At 37.3% G+C, this 20678-nt stretch overlaps 2 protein-coding genes across 8 annotated transcripts in view; one reads left to right on the forward strand and one right to left on the reverse strand.

Moving 5' to 3' along the window:
- Phf11 (PHD finger protein 11) overlaps positions 1-20678 on the forward strand; it is a 44009-nt gene that overhangs the window by 22680 nt on the left and 651 nt on the right. For 2 of the 4 annotated variants that reach the window (XM_076872725.1, XM_076872726.1), the window contains exons 9-10: positions 682-753; positions 2811-4523. In XM_076872725.1, the coding sequence (XP_076728840.1) occupies positions 682-753; positions 2811-2965 (227 nt within the window). In that variant the 3' untranslated portion in view covers positions 2966-4523. Of the gene's footprint in view, positions 1-681; positions 754-2810; positions 4524-15041; positions 15158-19014; positions 19090-20678 lie in introns of those variants that run through there. The other 2 variants (XR_013092894.1, XR_013092895.1) reach the window with 2 other exon arrangements.
- Rcbtb1 (RCC1 and BTB domain containing protein 1) overlaps positions 5630-20678 on the reverse strand; it is a 39626-nt gene continuing 24577 nt past the window's right edge. For all 4 annotated transcript variants that reach the window (XM_076872718.1, XM_076872715.1, XM_076872717.1 and 1 more), the window contains 6 exons: positions 20506-20648; positions 19353-19543; positions 16946-17072; positions 15088-15239; positions 14353-14483; positions 5630-7833 (listed from right to left, as the gene is read on the reverse strand). In XM_076872718.1, coding sequence (XP_076728833.1) covers positions 7693-7833; positions 14353-14483; positions 15088-15239; positions 16946-17072; positions 19353-19543; positions 20506-20648 — 885 coding nt within the window. In that variant the 3' untranslated portion in view covers positions 5630-7692. The remainder of the gene's footprint in view (positions 7834-14352; positions 14484-15087; positions 15240-16945; positions 17073-19352; positions 19544-20505; positions 20649-20678) is intronic.

Here is a 20678-nt window from a genome sequence, read left to right on the forward strand (position 1 = left end):
TGTAGTTCCCATGAGTGCATGCAGGTGTGTGGGCACATTTAGAGCCAAGGTGGCCACATGGTGGCCCCCTGTGCACCTGAATTTAAGTGCTGAGAACAGTTAGGTTACAGTACTGATGTAACTCAAGTTGTTTCCTAAATAAACCAAGTGCCCTCTATGTTTACTCAAAATTTAATGTATGGAAGAAATTTAAATGTTTTGATCAATGTGTGTTTTAGTTAAATACAAACTTTCTTAAGTTTCTTGAAGAACTCTTGGGAAAACTGAAGTTCCGTTTGTAAGGTATAAATACATAGTTCCTTAGCTTTCTTAACACCTATAGAATAAAATCTGTAAGCTCAGACTAAAGTTATTTCATAAAGGAAAGCTTTATCTATTATAGGCAGCAATGTAAAATATATACTTATTTGAAAGAATATGTTCTATAGGACAAGATTAAAAAACTAAAACTAATATTTTCTCTAGACCAAGCACTTCTCAAAACTTTTTTTTGCTTTAAAATCAATGTGGAGGACTTGTTAAAGCACAGATAGCTGCCCACCCCAGGTTTTGATTCTACATTTCCCAAAGTTCCACAATAGAAGACTATTCTGTTTACTCCTGTTTTGGGTTATTTTCTGAAGTGTAACTGCACACATGAATTATTTAAAATTAATACTGAAAATGTTTTTCTCTCTCCAGAGTATGAAGAAATTGGGACTTCCCTTTTTGACTGTAGATTGTTTGAAGACACATTTGTAAATTTTCAAGCAGGTATGTGAGTTACAAAAACTTTTATAGATTGAAATAGTATGATGCTATACAGGTAATAAAATTCATTTAAGAATGTTGTTTTATTAAATGAAAATAGCACAGTCCATTACAAAAACAATATGACAGGCACAGAAGAAAACAACATAATTATATATATACATATAGACACACAGGAAAACAGCACTCAGTAGAAGAGCAGTTTCTTATAGGTATTGGATTGTAGTAATTTCTTTTGTCTGTTCTTTTAATGCTGAATTTTCCAAATTTCCTATATACAAATACTTCAGGGTTTAATGAGAAGAAACTCATTAGAAAGGAAATAACAGGCCTTATAGGTGTGTGGCACAATGGCACACACCTATAATCCCAGCAGCTGGGGAGGTTAAGGCCAGCCTCAGCAATTTAGTGAGACCCTAAGCAACTTAGCAAGACCCTGTCTCTAAATAAAATATAAAAACATATTTGTTGGGGATGTGACTCAGTGGTTAAGCGCCCATGGGTTCAATCCCCAGTACAAAAAAAAAAAAAAATGTCAGGTTTAGTTCTCCCAACAAATATAATCTCTTCAAATCTAATATCTTATGAGGGGCATTGTGGATAATTCTAAAGTTCATAAGAAAAAATTAGAGGGGTTGTGGCTCAGTGGTAGAGCGCTCACCTAGCATGTGTGAGGCATGTTCCATCCTCAGCACCACATAAAAGTAAAACATTGTGTCCACTTACAACTAAAATATATATATTAAAGAAAGAAAGAATAGTCAAGATGTTTTTGTAGAAGAGAAACTTGGGGTATTTCAGTTGAAAGGAGGGAGACCAATCACTTGTTGAGTCTTGCTCACAGACTGAAAGCTCAAGCCTTCAAGGCTTTCTACTTATGATTGTGATCTGACCTTTGTCAAGGCTGCTGCACACAGGAGGCAGGTGGTGCAAGGCACCTCCCAGGGAGGAGTGGGGGATCAGATTCTCAGGTAATTTGATATGAATGGCTGCCTCTGATCCTGCACAAGACAGCGTCCTATAGATGTTTTTGTCAGGAAATGGTCCTAAGACACTAGGTTTTCCTTGAGAAAACATATAGTTCATATCCCTATCTAAACATACACAACTTTCACACTTGGGTTTTACATAATACATTTCTATTTGTAGTCTTACTACATTTATAAGCAACAAGAAAAAAATTTTTTTAATTTACCCCAAATAATATCTTTCAGTCTGCTAATAAGAGTATAATTCTCTCTTTTTTATTTAAGGTAGCCTTTAAAATCTAAAAATCTTTTTATGGGAGACTTATCTTACTCTTTCATATGACATAGTTACATGTTTAGAGCCTGTCAGTTGTCACACTGGGTGGGATGGTTGGGAGTCCATCTGTTATAGTGCCGTGCAGGGATACAGGGCACCAGGAGACACCACTTGGAACTGCATGAGAACCAGATGAAAAGGCTCAACTTTGACACCACACTTGATATTCTCTAGCTTAATTTAGCCTTAATAATGTATACAATTAATTGCAGGTGTGTGGTTGTTCTGAAGATGATGTATTTTAAAACAAATTTTAAGGCTTTTAAAATTATATTGCCTTATTTATAAAGCCTTATGAAAAAGTATCTTCTTACTCCACAATAAAAATCTACTTCTAAAACAAAAAGCTTTTATATAACATTAAATATTGGATGCATCTTTATGAAAGATTTGCCCTTATCCTAGCCACATTCTCTCTCCAATTATCAACTTTCAACAAATGCACATAGCATAGCAAGTGAGTTATATAAGTGTTCAAGTTTTCACAGATAAACAATAGGGATTTTTTTTCTGCCACAAACTCATAAAAATCTTAAAGACTTACCAGCTTTATGTGTGATAATGCTGGAATCCCATCCTGAATAAGAGGAAGCCGTCAGAAAGAAACGAGTTTCTACTCACAATACTCTAGTCTTTTCACTCAAGGCACAAGCATTGTGGACTACGTACTTACAAGTGAAAGAGGCTAGAAACAGCACATTATTTCTCATGAAACCAATGAATAATCTAAAGTCACTTTATTCTTCTTTTCAAAGCAATAGAAAACAAAATTCATGAATCTGAAGAAATGCGGCAGCAGCTGAAGGAAGACATTGAGCTACTTCAGGATTTAAAACAAACCTTGTGCTCTTTTCAAGAAAACAGAGACCTCAGGTCAAGTTCCACTTCAGAATCCTCTCTGTCTTCCTAAAGACCATCATTTCTTAAGCCAGTGGTCAGGTGAAACTGCAAGTAGTCCCTAAACCAGAAACCCAGCCCAAGAGCCCCACACCTTCAGCCCATCCCTCTCTGGGGCCCAGACTATATCCCCACCAGCTCTTAAGTTCTTGCTGATTGGCTTTGCCCACTGGATGGGACTTGTAACAGTATTCCACTTATTCTGAGAATACTTTTCCTTCATACTACTTCCCAGTTTTGCTACATCTCACTTCACACCATGAGAGTATAGGATCTCTGATAGCAGAAATGATTTCTGTGATTTCTCACCATTATCCTGCTGTTTCGCTCACTGACATATTCCCAGCACTTAGTCTGCTCAAGAAACATTGGTACAATAAATGCATCAAAATCCATAATTTTTGAGACTAGTTTCAGCCCATCATGGCTCTCAGATAGTAATAGATATATATATGTACCACTTATACCAGATTTACCTGTCTTCATGTCAGTCTGCTTTTTAGAAATCTCTTTTCAGCCAGTTATTATATGACCATTTTATCATCTCCTTTTAAATTTGTTCTTTTTAGTTATTTGCGACAGTAGCATATATTTTGACATACATGGAGTATAACTGCCATTCTTGTGGTTGTGCATGATGTGGAGTCATACTCGTCGTGTATTCATATATGAACATAGGAAAGTTACGTCCAATTCATTCTACTGTCTTTCCCATTCCCATCCTTCCCTCTTCCCCCATTCCCCGCTGACCATTTATCATTTTTGAAACACCAAAACCTAAAGCAAGGCTATTAATAAGAACAGAAGTGGGAATATATAAGAATGAAGAAAAATAATAGTTAAAAGTTTTTTTCAGTCTAACAATACACAATTCAGATTTTTGTGCCCATACCACCACTGACTGCTGTCATTCTCCCATTTATGGTTCTAAATCCCCTGACCTTTTTTGGGGGGGATGGTGTGGGGGGCAAATACTGGGCTAATGCATGCTGGACAAGCACTCTAGCTCAGAGTCACAGCCCCAGTCCCCTCCACACACACACACCTTTTTTTTTTTCTGAGACAGTCTTGTAAAATTCCCAGGCTGACCTTGAATCTGCAATCCTCCCACCTCAGTCTCCCAGGTTGCTGGGATTACAGGTGTGTGCCATTACACCGAACTGAAGTTCTCTGAATCACTATCATGCTGCATGTCAAAATGGGTTTGAATGGAGTCCCCCAAGCATAAGTAATCAAAAACATCTGTTGAAGAAAGATTATGAAATAGATAGAAAAAGACACTCCATTCCCATTTTAATGGCAGGTCTAGTCCAAATCATTACCTAAAGGACAAAAGACTAAATAAATCAGTGGTTTTAAATCTAGTTGCACACTGGAATCAGCTGGGGACCTTTTAAAAGTGCAGAAGCCAAGATTCCATCCGAGCCTTACTGAAAAGACTTCCCCTGGTCTAGATGAGACTAATGTTAGCTTCCTGTCCCACTATGACATCTTAAAGCAAAGCTTATGTGACTAATGATTTTGAAGTCATGATCTTTATTAAAAAGCACTGTCTCTACTTTCAAATTTAATCTGTCATTCACAGTAGGTCATTTGGCACAATGGAGCATCCTATATTTGGGGGTCAAAAGTCAGCAACTGCTAAAACAGACATGAGGATGCTTCCACCCTGACATTACTAAAACACCGTAATCAAATCACTGAATAGATCTGAGCCTAATTTCACTTTATGAGACAAAATGTGACCACTAAATAAGAAAAGGTATGAAGCACAGGGCACAGTGCCTGGCATTTGGGTGATAATTTTTGACTAATAGTCACTGGCTTATTATCTCCATTTTAACCAAACAAACTTGCTTATGGTAAGTTCTAGAAGGTTCATTAGCCCCAACCTCTTAAGCATTTGCTCACACCACTTATGCCTGTTTTAGAAATGAGCTAAAAGCACCATTTTCCCCTCTTCTGCACAGACCATCTTTATTCAGAACAACTGCTTGTCATATTAACCCTATTTGGTTTTTTCTTATGAAAAAATATTCATATCTTATTGTGTCATTAATTCCTAACCTTATCTCCTCTCCCCTAAAAACTTATATGTCCCTGGCAAGAGGTATTCTTTCTTTCATTTATGAGCGTCCCAAGAGGATTCAGACATGACAGTTCAATTGTACTATCTTTCAACAGGAATAAAGTTCCTAGCATTTCTGTGTGGATATGAGAATCAAGCAATGAACATGTTCACAGTTCTTATTTCTAGCCTTCTACCAGCTAAGAATTTTACTACTGATTTTTTAAAACTGTGATAAAATATTTGTAAGAGAAAATTTACCATCTCAACCATTTTTAAGTATACAGTAACATTAAATAAATTCATATTGTACAACCATCAACCACCATTCATCCAAAAAAAAACTCATCTTGTAAAACTAAAACTGTACTCAAACAACTCATTCTCCCTTCCCTAGCTCCTGACAACTACCCTTCCACTTTCTGCCTCTGAACATGACTATTCCAGGTATGAACCTTATGAATACGATCACACAGGATTTATCTTTTTGTGACTGGCTTGTTTCAGTTAGCCAAGTTAATCCATGATGTCCCACATATCAAAATTTCCTACTCGAGGCTGCATACTGCAGACTTCTAAGTGGGGAAAAACAACTCTAAGAGATGCCTGCCTTATCAGAGTACTTTATTAATATCATTTTAAACATTACATAAATACCACTTGTATACTAGAGTATCAAACATTGTTCCAATAAGAAGTCCAAGAGTACAGTAGGGATATTTTAAGAAATGTGAACACTTTGGCTTCCGTTATTACATCAAATGAAATAAAAATCAATTTAAAGAACAGTTTCCATCTCCCGCTATGATTAACAAGAAAACCAAGTAGTAGAAAAATAAGAGTATATTTAAAAAAAATACTCAAGTACTTTTTGAAGGACATGTTCTCTCACTACCATACACACTCATACAAATTAGTAATCTGAGAAGTGGTTCTTCACCTGTATTAGGAATTTGGTAAATATTTGCTGAATGAATGAACTATCTATGGATATGGATCTACCACTTCATCTTGTGCTTTTTGAAGAAATTTTTTTCAAGTAAGCAATAGTAAACATACTGAAGTTCTTGTTTTGTTCAAATCATAATTCTACAGAATAGTAATTGTTAGAAATACTACCCATTATAGCCAAATTAATGTGCATTCATCAATATAGCAAGAAAAATTCTATTATGGTGCAGAACTAATTTTAACTAATTTACTGGGCTTCAGTCACTTGTGATATGATCCAGAAAAAAGGGATGGGACTTCTAAGGTTTGTACTTATTTTGCCTATCAACAATCGTCTTTGGAGCTTCACTCTCCATTCACCCTAATACACATATTTTAAGAACAGTGCTAAAATAGTAGCTGCAACATATTTTCTCTCTTACGAATGTAGCTCTGAAAACAAATTCAGGCGCTAAGTTCACAGGGTCCTCTCTAAGCAGGAAACTAAGAGAGTTCACACAAATGGACAAGAGTCCATGGACCAGAGACCTAAACAAAGTTTTGTTCTTAAAGCAAGCTCAATGAACATGTGATAAAAGTGAACACTGTTATATCCCAGAGTCACATTTCATAACCAGACCGAAAGATAATAATTGTATCTTGTGTATAGGATCTTTGTTGAAAAAACATGATCTTGGGATCCCTTTAAATTCAATTCTGCTAAACAGTATTAGCTAACACAATTAAAAGAGGAAAATCCCAAATTGAAAGACGGTGAAGTTTCAAATAAGCCAGTGTGTGATGGAATTTGGCCTAGATAAAATAAATGAAGCAAATTCCATTACTCCTTATAAGAAAGATGGTTTTAAGACCACTTCTTCAAGTCATCATAGCAGATCTGATGATTTAGCAGCTGTAGCAGGAAGGCAAGAGTATATTAATATGTGTCATTTATGAGTGAGCATTTATAGGAGAAAAGGTGAAGGGGTGATTTAAATCCCATTTTTCAAATTCATCCTTACTATAGTGACACACCATGAGATAAGTAATAGAGACTCTAATTAATAAAACATTCACCTTTATCCAAACAAAGATTCTCTCATTATTAATTTTTCATAGATAATTCTATATTACTTCTCCTGGTTAACCTAGAAATTTACTCAATTCAGTAGATTTAACTCAATGTTAAATAAGTTAAATGGAATATTCTTTTGATATATCTTGAAGTTTAAAAAGCCATCAATAGTGAATACACACCAACCATACTTTCACACAATTCTAACCGTCCTTTACAGTAAGGTGCTGACCGGCAACTAAGCAGCACTTCGCCTACCCGGCCCCCTGCCCTGCTAGTCAGCACTGTTAATTCCTGATGAGCCTCTGTGTTCTTTTCACAATCACAGCTCCTGATAGTAAGGGGTTGTACTATATGACCCAAGAGAGTTCTCAACAACTTCCTTTTTCAAAGTTCCTTTAAGCTAAACTTTCATCCTTTCACAATGTTCTAGCCCCAATATAAGAAAGGTCACATTTAAAATATACATATCTGGAAACAAGTTGTTTAAAATGGGCTCAGGAAAAGCCAAATATCCTTCATATATTCCTACAGAGAACTGTCTCAGATGTGATAAAAACAACCTGGTGGGTTTTACCTGCAGAATCACATCACCCGTAGAGCACAAGCTGGACACATCACCAACAGTGCCCCAAAGCACTCACACAAACCCCTGCAGCCTTGGGCTTCAGTTCTTAAAGGCTCCACATTTACTGGCTTTAGCAATGAACTCCTTTAGCAGAGGACCATCCATTTGCCAAAATGCTGCCGTCTGTGTAACTTCTGTCAAATGATTGATGCAAAACTTAAAGCAGAATTCTTCTAAATCCTGGACACATACAACAAAAATAAAAACAAGAAGAGGCCTTTGTTTATTAACTTTAATTTCTTCTCTACAAACCCCTCATCCCAGCTTGCTCACCCTCCCCCAAAACACTGATGGAGAGGCCAAATCCCTTGATGATTCCCCAGACTCCAGTGTGGATCTGTCACCCACTCACCCACCCATACACTGGGGTGGGGGAGAGCAGCAGTCTTCCCTGGTTAACATAGTCCAGTTACACTCAAGACAGGGTAGTACAAAGCCAAAAACCACCTTAGTTCACGTTTTGTTATGTTCAAAAAATCAGAGAAAAGAATTAAGATGTAAGGTTAGTTTAAGGAGACTAAATTTTAAGAAAGAGAAAATAGATAAAGATTTATGGTTAACCTAAAATAATATATTAAAAATCTCCAAAACTTCAAATTGACTTTTGCACTCTAATAAAAATCACTTCATTTTTAAAGTCACAAAGAAATGTAATTTCCATACCACACACTTACCAGGAAGTCAACACCAGAGAAATATATTTAAATAAATTGGATTTTTCAGGAAGACACCTGGGAAGTCACCCGCCTACCAACATTCAGAAAAAAAGTAATATATACAAGTGGGAAACCAGAACGATTAAAACCTTGATTTCTGTCTACACTTACACATCCTTTCACACCCCACAAAACTCTTAATATTGTTTATTCCTTCAAATGTTAGAACAAAAACTTACTAAATTAGGCACCTGGAATGGATATATGAAACTAGATATACATAGTAAAGCAAATCACACTAAAATCTCTAGCAGAAATAGCTTTTTTTTAAAATGTTTTAGTTTTAGATAGACACAATACCTTTATTTATTTATCTTTATGTGGTGCTAAAGATCGAACTCAGTGCCTCACCCATGCAAGGTGAGTGCTCTACAACCCCGGCCCCCAGAACAGCTTAATTTTTATAACTTGGCCCCTAGTTAGTTGTATACTGAAGGTCAGTAACTCAAATTCAACCAAATCAGGAACTTGGCATTTGAACTGCAGGATCTGGACTTTATATTTCCAGCTACCATTAGGAGGGAATTTTAGAGGGAAAGGTCCCACACAAACAAGGATCTCTTTTTTTTTTTTGCTCTCAGTGTAGACCTCTGCTAACAACTATTTCCTATGTTAAGGGTCCTCTGTCCCTGACCAAAAAACGCCCTAAGCTCAGAATTAAAACATAAACCACAGCAAATATGTTATTAGCCAGCTGGCTGCCTGAGTTTTATTTTCCAGATAATTCAAAGTATATTTGAACTGGGCGTGATAGTACACGCCTATAATCCCAGCAGTTATGGGATGTGAGCCAGGAAGACCACAAGTTCAAAGCCTGCCTTAGCAACTTAGCAAGGCCCTAGGCAACTCAGTGAAAACCTGTCTCTAAACAAAATACAAAAGGACTGGGGACTTCAGGAAAAGCGAGGCACTAAGCAAATCAGTGAGATGCCAGGGCTGGGGATGTGGCTCAGTGGTTGAGTGCTCCCCGAGTTCAATCCCTAGTACTACCCCCCCCCCCCCCAGAAAAGCATACTTGACAGTACAATCTCTGGAACCTTTTTTTTTTTTTTTTTTTTGTACAGGCAATTGATCCCAGTGGGTTGCTCTACCATTGAGCCACATCCTTAGACCTTTTTAATTTTTTGAGACAAGGTCTTGCTAAGTTGTCCAGGTTAGCCTTGAACTCGTGATCCTCCTGCCTCAGTCTCCCAAGTTGCTGGAATTACAGACATGCACCATGATGCCTGGCTTTGGATCTGTGTCTCTTAGAGACTCTCAGTGAACTACAACTGAATTTGTATTATAATAAACTAAAATGCGGGCTGGGGTTGTAGCTCAGTGGTAGAGTGCTAACCTTGCATGTTTGAGGCACTGGGTTCAATCCTCAGCAACACATAAAAATAAAGTTAAGGTGTCCATCTACAACTAAAAAAAAATTTTAAAAACTAAAATGCAAAACAACAAAAATATTCCTTCTCAGATGATTATTCAAGGATGAGCACTGCTCTCAGCATTACAACCCAGTGATTAAAAAACAGGCTAAATTATTTTCCACGAGTACATAAAAAAGTCACATTTTAATCTATCTTATTTAGTAATCAAAAGTAGTGAACTAACTTACACATAGCTTGGGAAGAAGTAGCCAGTCATGAGCACAGAAAGTTCTTCAAACCATATATCAGATAAAAATCTTTAAATATTATACTTTAATAGCATAACTTCAAATTCACAGGAAAAGAAAATACACTAAATTCTGGCACCATACCTTATTACTTGTAAGTCTACTACTTGGAATTCAAGATCTTTTCAGAATATATGAAAAGTGAGGTAACTTTTTAATAGTGCAAAAACTGCCTTGAACAACATAAGGACTTTTTTTAATATACTACATTACAGGTATATAAATGGTGCTAATTATAATTTACTTCATACGTTTATGAAAATGCTTCTATCAAACTGCCTTCCCTGCCGGGCGCAGAGGCACGCACCTGTAATTCCAGCAACTCAGCAGGCTGAGGCAGGAGGATCAAGAGTTCAAAGCCAGCCTCAGCAATGACAAGGCGCTAAGCAAGAATTCTTCTAAATCCTGGACACATACAACAAAAATAAAAACAAGAAGAGGCCTGTCTCTAAATACAAAAAAGGACTGGGGATGTGGCTCAGTGGTCGAGTGCCCCTGAGTTCAATCCCCAATACCTAAAAAAATGCCTTCCCTTCCCCACCAATTAGTTTGAACTAGTGATATATCTTGATATTAATAAATGTTTAGCAGTTTCAAATATTAAAAGTCAAATTACAGAATACTGAAAACAATGTAAATCTAATTTAATAAAATAACTGAACTTTGGCTAAGGCACACATATGAATGCATTAGGAGATAGAGATCTGAGCTGCAAGCTCATTTGCCTTAGAGAGTGGCATAGTTACCACACTAACTTACCAACCAAGGCCTGAGTCAGTTAACCTTTGGGAGGTCACTTCGATAAACATCCTGATGAGACCACAACTTTTTTATTGGGGAGTGGAGGGATGTTACCAGGGAGTGAACCCGGGGCACTTAACCACTGAGCTATATCCCCAGCCCTTTATTTTGAGACAGGGTCCTGTGAAGTTGCGTAGGGAGGGGCCTTGCTAAGTTGCTGAGGCTGAGTTTGAACTTGCAAACCCCTCAACCTCCCAAGCTACTGGGATTATAAGCATGTGCCATCATGCTTGGCAAGGCCACATGTTTTTAAAGTAATTTTAAAGCAAATCAAAAAAAGTATCAGGGCTGAGGCCGTATCTCAGTGGTAAGGCACTTGCTTAACATGTACGAGGCACTGGGTTCAATCCTCAGTACCACATAAAAACAAACAAAATAAAGGTATTGTGTCCATCTACAACTAAATAAAAAGTATCAGATTTATTGTAATTAGCAATTACAATAAATCAAAAACTCTAATCATATATTCATTCCATATTTTTTTTGGTACCGAGGATTAAACCCAGAAGCACTCAACCACTGAGGCACATCCCCAGCCTACTGTATATTTTATTTAGAAACAGGGTCTGAGTTGCTCAGCACCTCACTTTATGCTGAGGCTGGCTTTGAACTCGGGATCCTCCTGCCTCAATCTCCCAAGATGCTGAGATTATAGATGTATACCATCTCACCCGGCTTCATTCCATATCTTTAAATGTTTAAAATTATTTCCATTATATGCACTCTGAAAAAAAGTATTTTCTCTCCACATATTTTCTTCAGTAACAGAGAACTGATGATCTTAATATTCGCAATTTAAAAAATTCTAATGCAGACTTTTAGAGTACTTACCTAGCATTAAAATTCCAAAGCTAAAATAATCAAATACTAATAGTTGTGTAGAAGACCAACTTGGACTGAGTGAAGACAGGATATCTCGTGTCATAGCCACCTTCAGATATACTCCAGATTAGGGGCAGGGAGCAGGATCACCCACCACTCCTAACTCTGTCCAAAGCTGTTGCTGATTGCAAAACAAAACCCACAAACCATAATTCTATAGTTCATTTCAAGTATAAAAGGTTTTATTTTGGGGAATGTATATAAATGTCCTATCACATGAGAAAAAGATGCTTTTCTCCTGTGACAAAAAGAAACATTTCATGATCTGGAAAAACTTAATTTAGCCCTCTAAGAGAAGAAATAATGCTAACCGTCTAGCTTTGGTATTAAGCTTTCCAAGGCTCAGATCCAAAACCACCATCACAGAGTCCTGTACCCATACTTATTGCTTCCCACACAAACAAAATTGTAGACAGAAGTTGCTCAGCAAGTAAGGTTGTTTTGGAGAGTTCTCTGCTCTGGTAAAATAAATAATACTTGTCAACTATTTCTCATCACGTTCAACTACATGTAGGTTTTCCTAAAAAGAATCAGTATAAATACTAAGCATTTCAATATTTTTATAATATGGTACTGAACTATTTTAATATTTTATTCCCATTTTCTCCCTTGATGTCAATATTTATTTGGGTCTGTATTAGGGGATACTTAAACAATCATTCCTCAAGTCCTTCATGAAACTCGGAGAAAGTTTGATGGTGCATTCATAATGCAAGGGCTCCAGCTTGATTTTTAAAAAATCCTTATAACTACTGAGTCCACACAATTTTGTGTACATTTCCTTCAAAATTATCCTGTCAAAGGGGACATGGAAGAGCCACAATCACTTTTTATAGAAAACAAGAAATGTGAGAAGCAGGTAGCCTCCATCTTCCTAGCGTTGTCAAAATTAGTTCTTGAAGTTAATTTCCAATCTGACTCATTAGCAGCTTTTAATCAACATTTTATATATATAAACATATATGAATATATGTGTGTGTGTGTGTATACACACGCACACACACATATACACACACCTATATATAAAGTGTGATTTTCTTGTACTCTATAGTTATTGACTTATTATATTCTATAGTATTAAGGAAATAAAAAGTAAAGGCACATTAACCAATTATAATTAATTATAATTAATATGATACTCATATCAAAAGCTTAAAAATATATCATAGAAAGAAGTAATCATTTTCTCTTATCTTTTCTTAATTCTCTAATTTTTCTTTTTTACCTTGAATATGTAACACTTATGGGATTTCAGATATTTTTTAAAGCACTTCTTCACAGTGAGCTGTTTCAAATATAATTCAATCATTTAACGTGTACTTTGAGTGCTGGCAGTATGCCCACACTGCATCAGGCTCCAGGGAATCATGTATTATTTGTAGTCTCTCTAAAGGAACAGTTTTCAAAATGTGTTTATAGTTAACATAAGAAAATGAAAATTTGTAAAGGAAACAGTCAGCTGCTATGAGTAGAAGCAGCGTTAGGCTTTTCCTATAAACCTTCTGGGGTAGATTTTAACTGAAGGGAGGAAATTTCCAAGATGTTTGTCTCCATCCAGGTTGATCTGATCAGCTTGAGACAGACACAATTAGCGTTGTGTCATTTTAACACACCAACCTTAGCTAGACATCTCAGATCCCTCTACCTCCTGTTTTGGGGAGGGTGTTGGGGGGGTACTAGGTAGGAGCCCAGAGGTGCTTTACCACTGATCTACATCCCCAGACCTTTTTATTTTTGAAACAGGACTTCACTAAGTTACTGATACTGGCTTCAAACTTGAGATACTTTTGCTTCGGTCTCCCGAGTCACTGAGCCAACAGGCATGAGTCACCATACCCAATATCCCCTCTACCTTTTATTTTCTATAAATTTGTAAAACCAACCTTCTTCTTACTGCATCCTTTAGGAGATACTGTTTCCTGGCGTTCAACAAACATTTACCATCGAATGGCTAATACATGCCAGGCAATACAGTAAGGTACAGCTCCTGCTCATGAAGAGCTTACAATCTGATGCTCTGCTTCTCAATCTCAAGAAAATGCACATTTATATACACAAAATTTAAGACTCCCCAAAGCCCACTAATTCAGACTGTAGAGATCTGAGAATCCCAGATTAGGAACTCAATCCAGTGCAAATACAAACAGAAAGGAGTCCACAGCAAGTTCTTAACACATGAATACTTGTGAGTAATAATCAGACAATGACAGAATTCTGGAGCACACATGGATAAAAATTATATGGCATCCTGGGCTTCTGAAAGGGTAGAGTTGGGGAGACAGCTGTGGATCTTGACAGACAGACACGTGGACACTGAGAAAGACTAGAAGCTAAAGCTCGCTGCCTGTCAGTCCAGTTGGGTGCAGCACTTTATGTTCCAACCTGCTGCATAGCTGCTGAGACCTCAGTCAGTTAGGTTCTGATCTTAGTTAAGAATGGAAGTAAAGGAACAACCAATTTTGAAACAATGAACAGAAAATAAAGGAGAAAGACCAGATTTCATTTGGATCAGTTGGTTAACGGAATCCCTAAACAGGCGAAGTTATTCATTTGTTCCTTGGGCCACGTGAGAGAAAGGGGGTAAATGAGTACAGGGAGCTACAGGTGATTCTGGTTTGCTGTTCACTGTTTTGTTACCTCTGCATCATATCTGACTGCAGCAGAGAATAGTGTAAAGGCATTCTCCACAGTGATTCCTCGCTTGATAATGTGCTGGCAAAGTTTTTTCAGTCTATTTTCACAGTAAGATGTTGCCAAATCCAAAAGACCTAGAAGTAAAAAGTATAAGAGGTTTAATCTAATTTATAATAAATTTCCCTAATTTATAAACATATGCATTTAAACATTTTAGTGAACAGTTATGTAGGTAAGTCACAAGTTTCTTAGCAAATATTCTTTTTCTTTTTAAGAATTTAATCTTTATTTTTTTAGTTGTTTTTTATGTGGTGCTGAGGATCGAACCCAGTGCCTCACCCATGCTCTACCACTGAGCCACAGCCCCAACCCTCTTAGTAAATATTCTGAATTTGAGTATGTAAATTGTCTTACTCCCAAACTCTCCCACCTCTAAAACATACCTCTCCTATACTCATTTTACATTTTCTTCTATAGTACAAAGGAAGAGGGGAAATGGAATCTCCCTTAATTTTTTTCCAAAATGCAAAGTTAATTAGTAACTTAAACTTATTATATAAGTCCGGTTATAAACTGTCCATAATTATTAACTATGATAACTATCCAGAACTGTTTTTAAAAACATTTACTTCAAACTTCTTTTAATAACGACTTAATAGCCCATACACCTGGAACTTTTTATATTTCACTAGTCTAAGGTATGAAGAGACATGTTCCTGATCACACGGGCTGAGGTACCTATGGCGTCTTCGGGCGGCAGATCCACCGTGTCTGTGTAGAGGTACTGGAGAAAGGCACGATACACTGGGTAAGAAAACTGGTCTATTTCTATCACCTCCTTCATGTCCTCATTCCAGTATGAGTGGAACATGGATCGAAAGTGCTCACACCTAAAACACATTAGCAAAAATTACCTGAGGAAGGTGATGAAGTCAGACAAACTGGTAGTAGAGCACTACTGTTTCAACCTAACAACCCCTTTCTGATCAAGTTTTTTGGCTCATTTGCTATTTTTAAAAAACAGAGTATACAGAAGTGCATTTTAAATAATTAAAATAAGTAAATAAATAAATAATTCAGAAATGAGTTCAAAACTTTTGGCTACATATTAACATCATTGAAATGATTAATTTTTAATTTTATGTAATTAATTGACTCTTAAAAGGAGTTTAAATGTTAACTGATTTGTATTAAGCTGATTACTGATCCATTATCTGACAGGATAGTTTTGTTTTTTTTTTTTCCTTTCCAACTTCTCTCCAAGCAACCATCACTCTCTATTTGTTTCTCTGAGTGGCCTGCTCACTCTCTTTCCTTCCCTCCCAGGCCTACCATAAATGTATCTATAAAACACATTCACTAGCACAGTCACATATTTCAAGAAAACCCAAGCAGGTCTTTTTGATTTGTATTTATAGATCCACCTGCATGAGTAACTGATTTCTTTTTTTTTTTTTTTTTTAAGAGAGAGAGAGAATTTCTTAATATTTATTTTTTAGTTTTCGGCAGACACAACATCTTTGTTTGTATGTGGTGCTGAGGATCGAACCTGGGCCGCACGCATGCCAGGCGAGCTCGCTACCGCTTGAGCCACATCCCCAGCCCCAGTAACTTATTTCTTGAAACTGGATTTTCTTACAGTATAACATGCTTTCATTTTTTGTAAATCATTATTTAAAGTGATATGGTACAAAGGGCAAACAATACTTTCAAAACCCATTCAAAATACTTAAAAAAAAATGGCTCATAATTACATAATTACTCCATCTGAAAAGTTAAAAAGAAAGAGTTGTCTAAGTGGGTGTAATGTACAGGTCAGAAAACTGCAATGAAAGGACACGGGGGTCACTGGCAGAGACAAAAGTCCAGTTCATCTTTTCAGCCAATACCATGGTTCAGCTATGTTGGCCTTAGTAATGAATGGTATATAGCTTCTCAATTCCCCTAAAGTGCATTACTTTGCAAATAGGTTTTAACTAAATTTCCAAAAAGATGTGTAAATAGCCTGTTAGTGTTCTGATTTTACATACCTTTTCTCTGTAATGGTAGCGTCAGAAGCAATAGCCCAGATGTTAATAAATGCATAGTTCCCTCATATTTATACAAGGAACTCCTGCCCTTTACTACATCTAAAGAACTTTTTCTTTAACTTTTCTCCTAACTATGGGAGTTTTCTAACATATTACATATTTAATAGCAAATATGTAATATGTAAACAAATTTTCCAATGTAAACAAATACTCAAGACTTTGTTGTTTTGTGGCACTAGGGATCAAGCCTAGGGCCTTGTGCATGCTATATAAGCACTCTATCCCACTGAACTACATGCCCAGCCCAAGATCCTTAATTAAAAAAAAAAAAAAAAAAAGACAAATACTTAACACTCCCCCAATACACTTTTCCTATAAGTTGTAGGAGCATACATGAAACTTTTTGATAATAAATGGATTTGATAAGCATCTGCAAAAATATTCAGCTGTGACATTTCTTTCTATTGCCAAGACTACTTCCTTGTAGTATCCGTTTTGTGGAATAATAAATGAAAATGCAAAAAGAAAACAAAGTTATTGATGTCTCTAAGTTCATTGAAAAATACCTGATTTTCAAAACAGCTTTATGGACATGAATATATTTTCCATCAATTCGAAACTTGAGATCAGCAGTTTCTGGACTATCAAATTCTTTCTTCAGTGACTCTGCAACTGTTAAAAAGTCTTCATGCTCTGAAGGCAACGAACACACTTTTAATATTGAAAGCTCAGGAGACAGATTTAAGATCTGAAAGACTTCCAAAAGATCATCATCAGCAGCAGCAGCATGGTGGCTAAATTCAATTTTTGTTTAAGAGAGTTATTTGACAAATCTATTTCACAATATTAAAATAAGTGTCCTACATCTACAAACTACCATAACAATAAGGATTTGGATAAGCCAAATACCAGTCTTACATGCTTAGTCATGAGTAATAAGTGTAAAAAAGATCCAGTTACAGGGTTCAAAAGGCTATAGTAACTCCCTCACAATTGAGGAGGTTCTTTTCTAGGACTAAGAATATGTCAATTTTCTTTGAGTGAAAGACTAAGAACATCTCTGCTCTTCTTTGAAGTGGCAATATTCAAATCAAGGAGGCCTGAAACAAATTTACCAAGTGGTCATGCTAAGCAGTTAGGTTCTTAAGCAGAGACATGGCTTATCCTAATCATCTAAAATCTAAGCATTCCTCTTAACCCTAAAAATCAATGTATAAGCAATCCTCACAACCTAGAAACTAAGCAAATGCACTTAGTAACACGGATGCAGTTTTACAAGAGCAAGCGACATCACTCAACAAGAACTGCTGTGATGAGGCCATATAAGCAGAACTGCACTACCCTGAAGGAAATTAAGGCTCCTGAGTGAACTCATGAAACACGTTCTTCACATGTACAAAGGAAGGAAAAAGAAAGAAGGCAGACAACAGAAAAACTCCAGAGGTCCTCACCAAGCATTGAAAAAAGCTGCTATGGACACTGGAGAAAGACTTCAACTGCCCACAAGCTAAGAACAGTGGCTTAACCAAAGAGCTCAGCTAAAACCCAGGCTTAACTTAATAAATGAGGACGGAAATATGGTTTGCCCTAGCCCTCTAACATTGACCTGCAGCTCTGCCTCAACCCCACAATGCAGAGCCCTCCTGGCTGAGGACAAACAGTGGAAACTTTCTCAAAAGCCAGTCTTTCCCTGATCCTGAGCCTGGATCACTATAGTACCAAAGACAGGAAATGACTATGATGGGCAGAGTGGAGAGGTGGAGATGGCTATGTCACCATCCTAAACAGAAACTCTGGTGAGTGCTGCCGCCTCTGCATCTGTCTCAGGGCAGAAATGACCCTACCCCTTCTTTGTTTCCAGTGACAAGTATAGCACCTTTCAGAGAAGAATTATTCCCCAGAGATCTGAATTCACCATCTCACCTTCTTCCTAACACTCAGCTGAGATCAAAACCTAGAAGGAAAAAAACACTTCTGACTTGGTGGCTGGAAGGGAAAAAAGTCATCTAGGACTGAAATAATCAGCAACCACATTTTTTCCAAATCTAACACTGAAAATGTCACAACACTGTTCTGAAAAGGATGTCTAGGCCATCTTAAGATGCAAGAACCAGAGGAAGCCTTTTATAAATAGGTCTAGTGAGCAGTGTATAGAAATCACAGGACATGTTATACAGCTGCACTTAGGCTACACTGCTAACTGTGTATGATAAGAGCCAAACAGTCCTATTCAGCAAACTAAATTTTTTCTAATCATATGTCGAGATACACACACACACACACACACACACACACACACAGAGGGGGGGGGAGGGAGGGAGAGCACTAAAGACATTGACAAAATGAATTTAAAGGAAATGTTCAGTTTATTTCACATTAAGTCGAGCTGCAGCTTAATTTGTCCTAAATGTGCTCTTGCCCTCATGACAATGGGGGTGAGGTGAGAGTGGTGCTTATTGAGTGCAAGATTTTCTTTTGGAATGATGAAAACATTTCAGAACCTGATGGAAATGATAAATATACACTATGAATATACTAAATTCAACTGGATTGTATACTTTAAAAAATGGTTAACTTTATGTTATGTAAGATTTTTGGTTTTTTGGTTTTTTTTTTTTTCCTTTCTTTCTTTCAGACAATCTTGTTATATTCTCAGGATGACCTTGAACTCCCATCCTCTCACCTCAGTCCAGAGCTGCCGGGATTACAGGTACGTGCCACCATGTCCAGTTTATGTTATGTAAATCTGATCTCAATTAAAAGGAAGCACTTAGGGAGGGAAAAAAGAATCTATGGGAATATTTAATGACATCCTTAAATGTGGTTATCACTGGGGAAAAACATTAAAGCAAATACAAAATAAAACATTCTAGAACCTAAAAGAGCCCACAACTAGCACACATGCTGGAACTGCTATGTGGTCAGTGGACAGTACCATTCTTCCTTGGTGGAAGGAGCCCTGAGCCTTCTTACCTACAGAGAGAAGGCGCCAAGAAACAGCAGGAGTGGCAAAGCACGCAAACACATCGTCAGTGCAGGAGAAGTGGGTGAGGTGAGGCAGGATCACTGACTGGCCCCGGCACTGGCCCCACATGTACACGTGCCCTCCCTGGGTCTTGGCGGCAGACGTGTGGGTGGAGTGACAGGCTGCAATCTCCACTACCCTGAAAAGTTTAAGAACAACACATGTCACTTCCTTACCACAGAAGCCCTCAGCACACCCGACACACAAAATTAAAAAGTTTATGCTTGGAACACCTCAAAAAACAGCCCAAGACCCAGAAATGCTAGCAGCCATATCCCATCGATAAAACCAAAAGAGCCCTGTGTCTCTCCTTTCCTGATGGCTACAGATAAATTAGAATCCCAAGTTAGGATAAATAATATGTACGGTTAAGGAAAACTTAGAAAAGCAGATTAGAAACCGAAGAAAAAGGAAGGAAAGTAGACACTAAAAAACGTCCTGACTATTCTGGGGAATTTAAGTGTAGTAAAAACAAACATCTTCAATAAACCATTTCCTTATGGCTTTCTTTCCCACATCTACCAGAGCTCAGAACACTCATCAGGCTCATAAACACTGGGCAAAGGGTCATGGACTCCCATCTGAAGGGACTAAGGCTTCGCCCTGCATTTCATAGCACACTTCCTAGGCAGGGTCCCAGAACCACAAGTCAACACTCCGGAATGAGTGGATGAGACCTCACAACCTGGTTCACTAAGCATCTATTCCAGTAAGACACATTAACTCAAATTAATATTTAAATAGATAATGTCTTTTTAAGAGATTTTATTTATTTATAAGTGCATTTAGTTGGCAAACAGGGAAAGTTTGTACAATTTGAATTTCAACATAATCACAGATCCCATTTACCTCCCTACTCAAGGGGTAACACCAAATCTGTCAGAATTATGCCAAGATGCATTCATATTAATCACAGGTGGTTATTTCAGAAAGCTGCATAAGAATCATACCAACTCCATGTTCATTCAAAACAATTTTACTCCAAATGAGAATGTTAATAAAATGGAAGAGTCACAAAGCGAAACACCACAGCTCTGCCTCTCACAGTACCAAGACCATAACACACACACACACACCCAAGACACAGCTCAGCCAAGTTACCTTTCTTTTTCCACCATGATGTGTGCTGGGCTTAACAGGTTATTTTTATTGCCAGTTCCCAGCTGCCCATATGTGTTAGCTCCCCAGGCATAGAGCAAGCCCTCATCTGTTAGTGCTAGAGTATGTGCATAGCCGCAGACAATCTGCAAGTAAACATAAATCGTTACCATTAG

Source organism: Callospermophilus lateralis, chromosome 12 (genome assembly GCF_048772815.1).
Source record: "Callospermophilus lateralis isolate mCalLat2 chromosome 12, mCalLat2.hap1, whole genome shotgun sequence".
NCBI classification, from domain to species: domain Eukaryota; kingdom Metazoa; phylum Chordata; class Mammalia; order Rodentia; family Sciuridae; genus Callospermophilus; species Callospermophilus lateralis.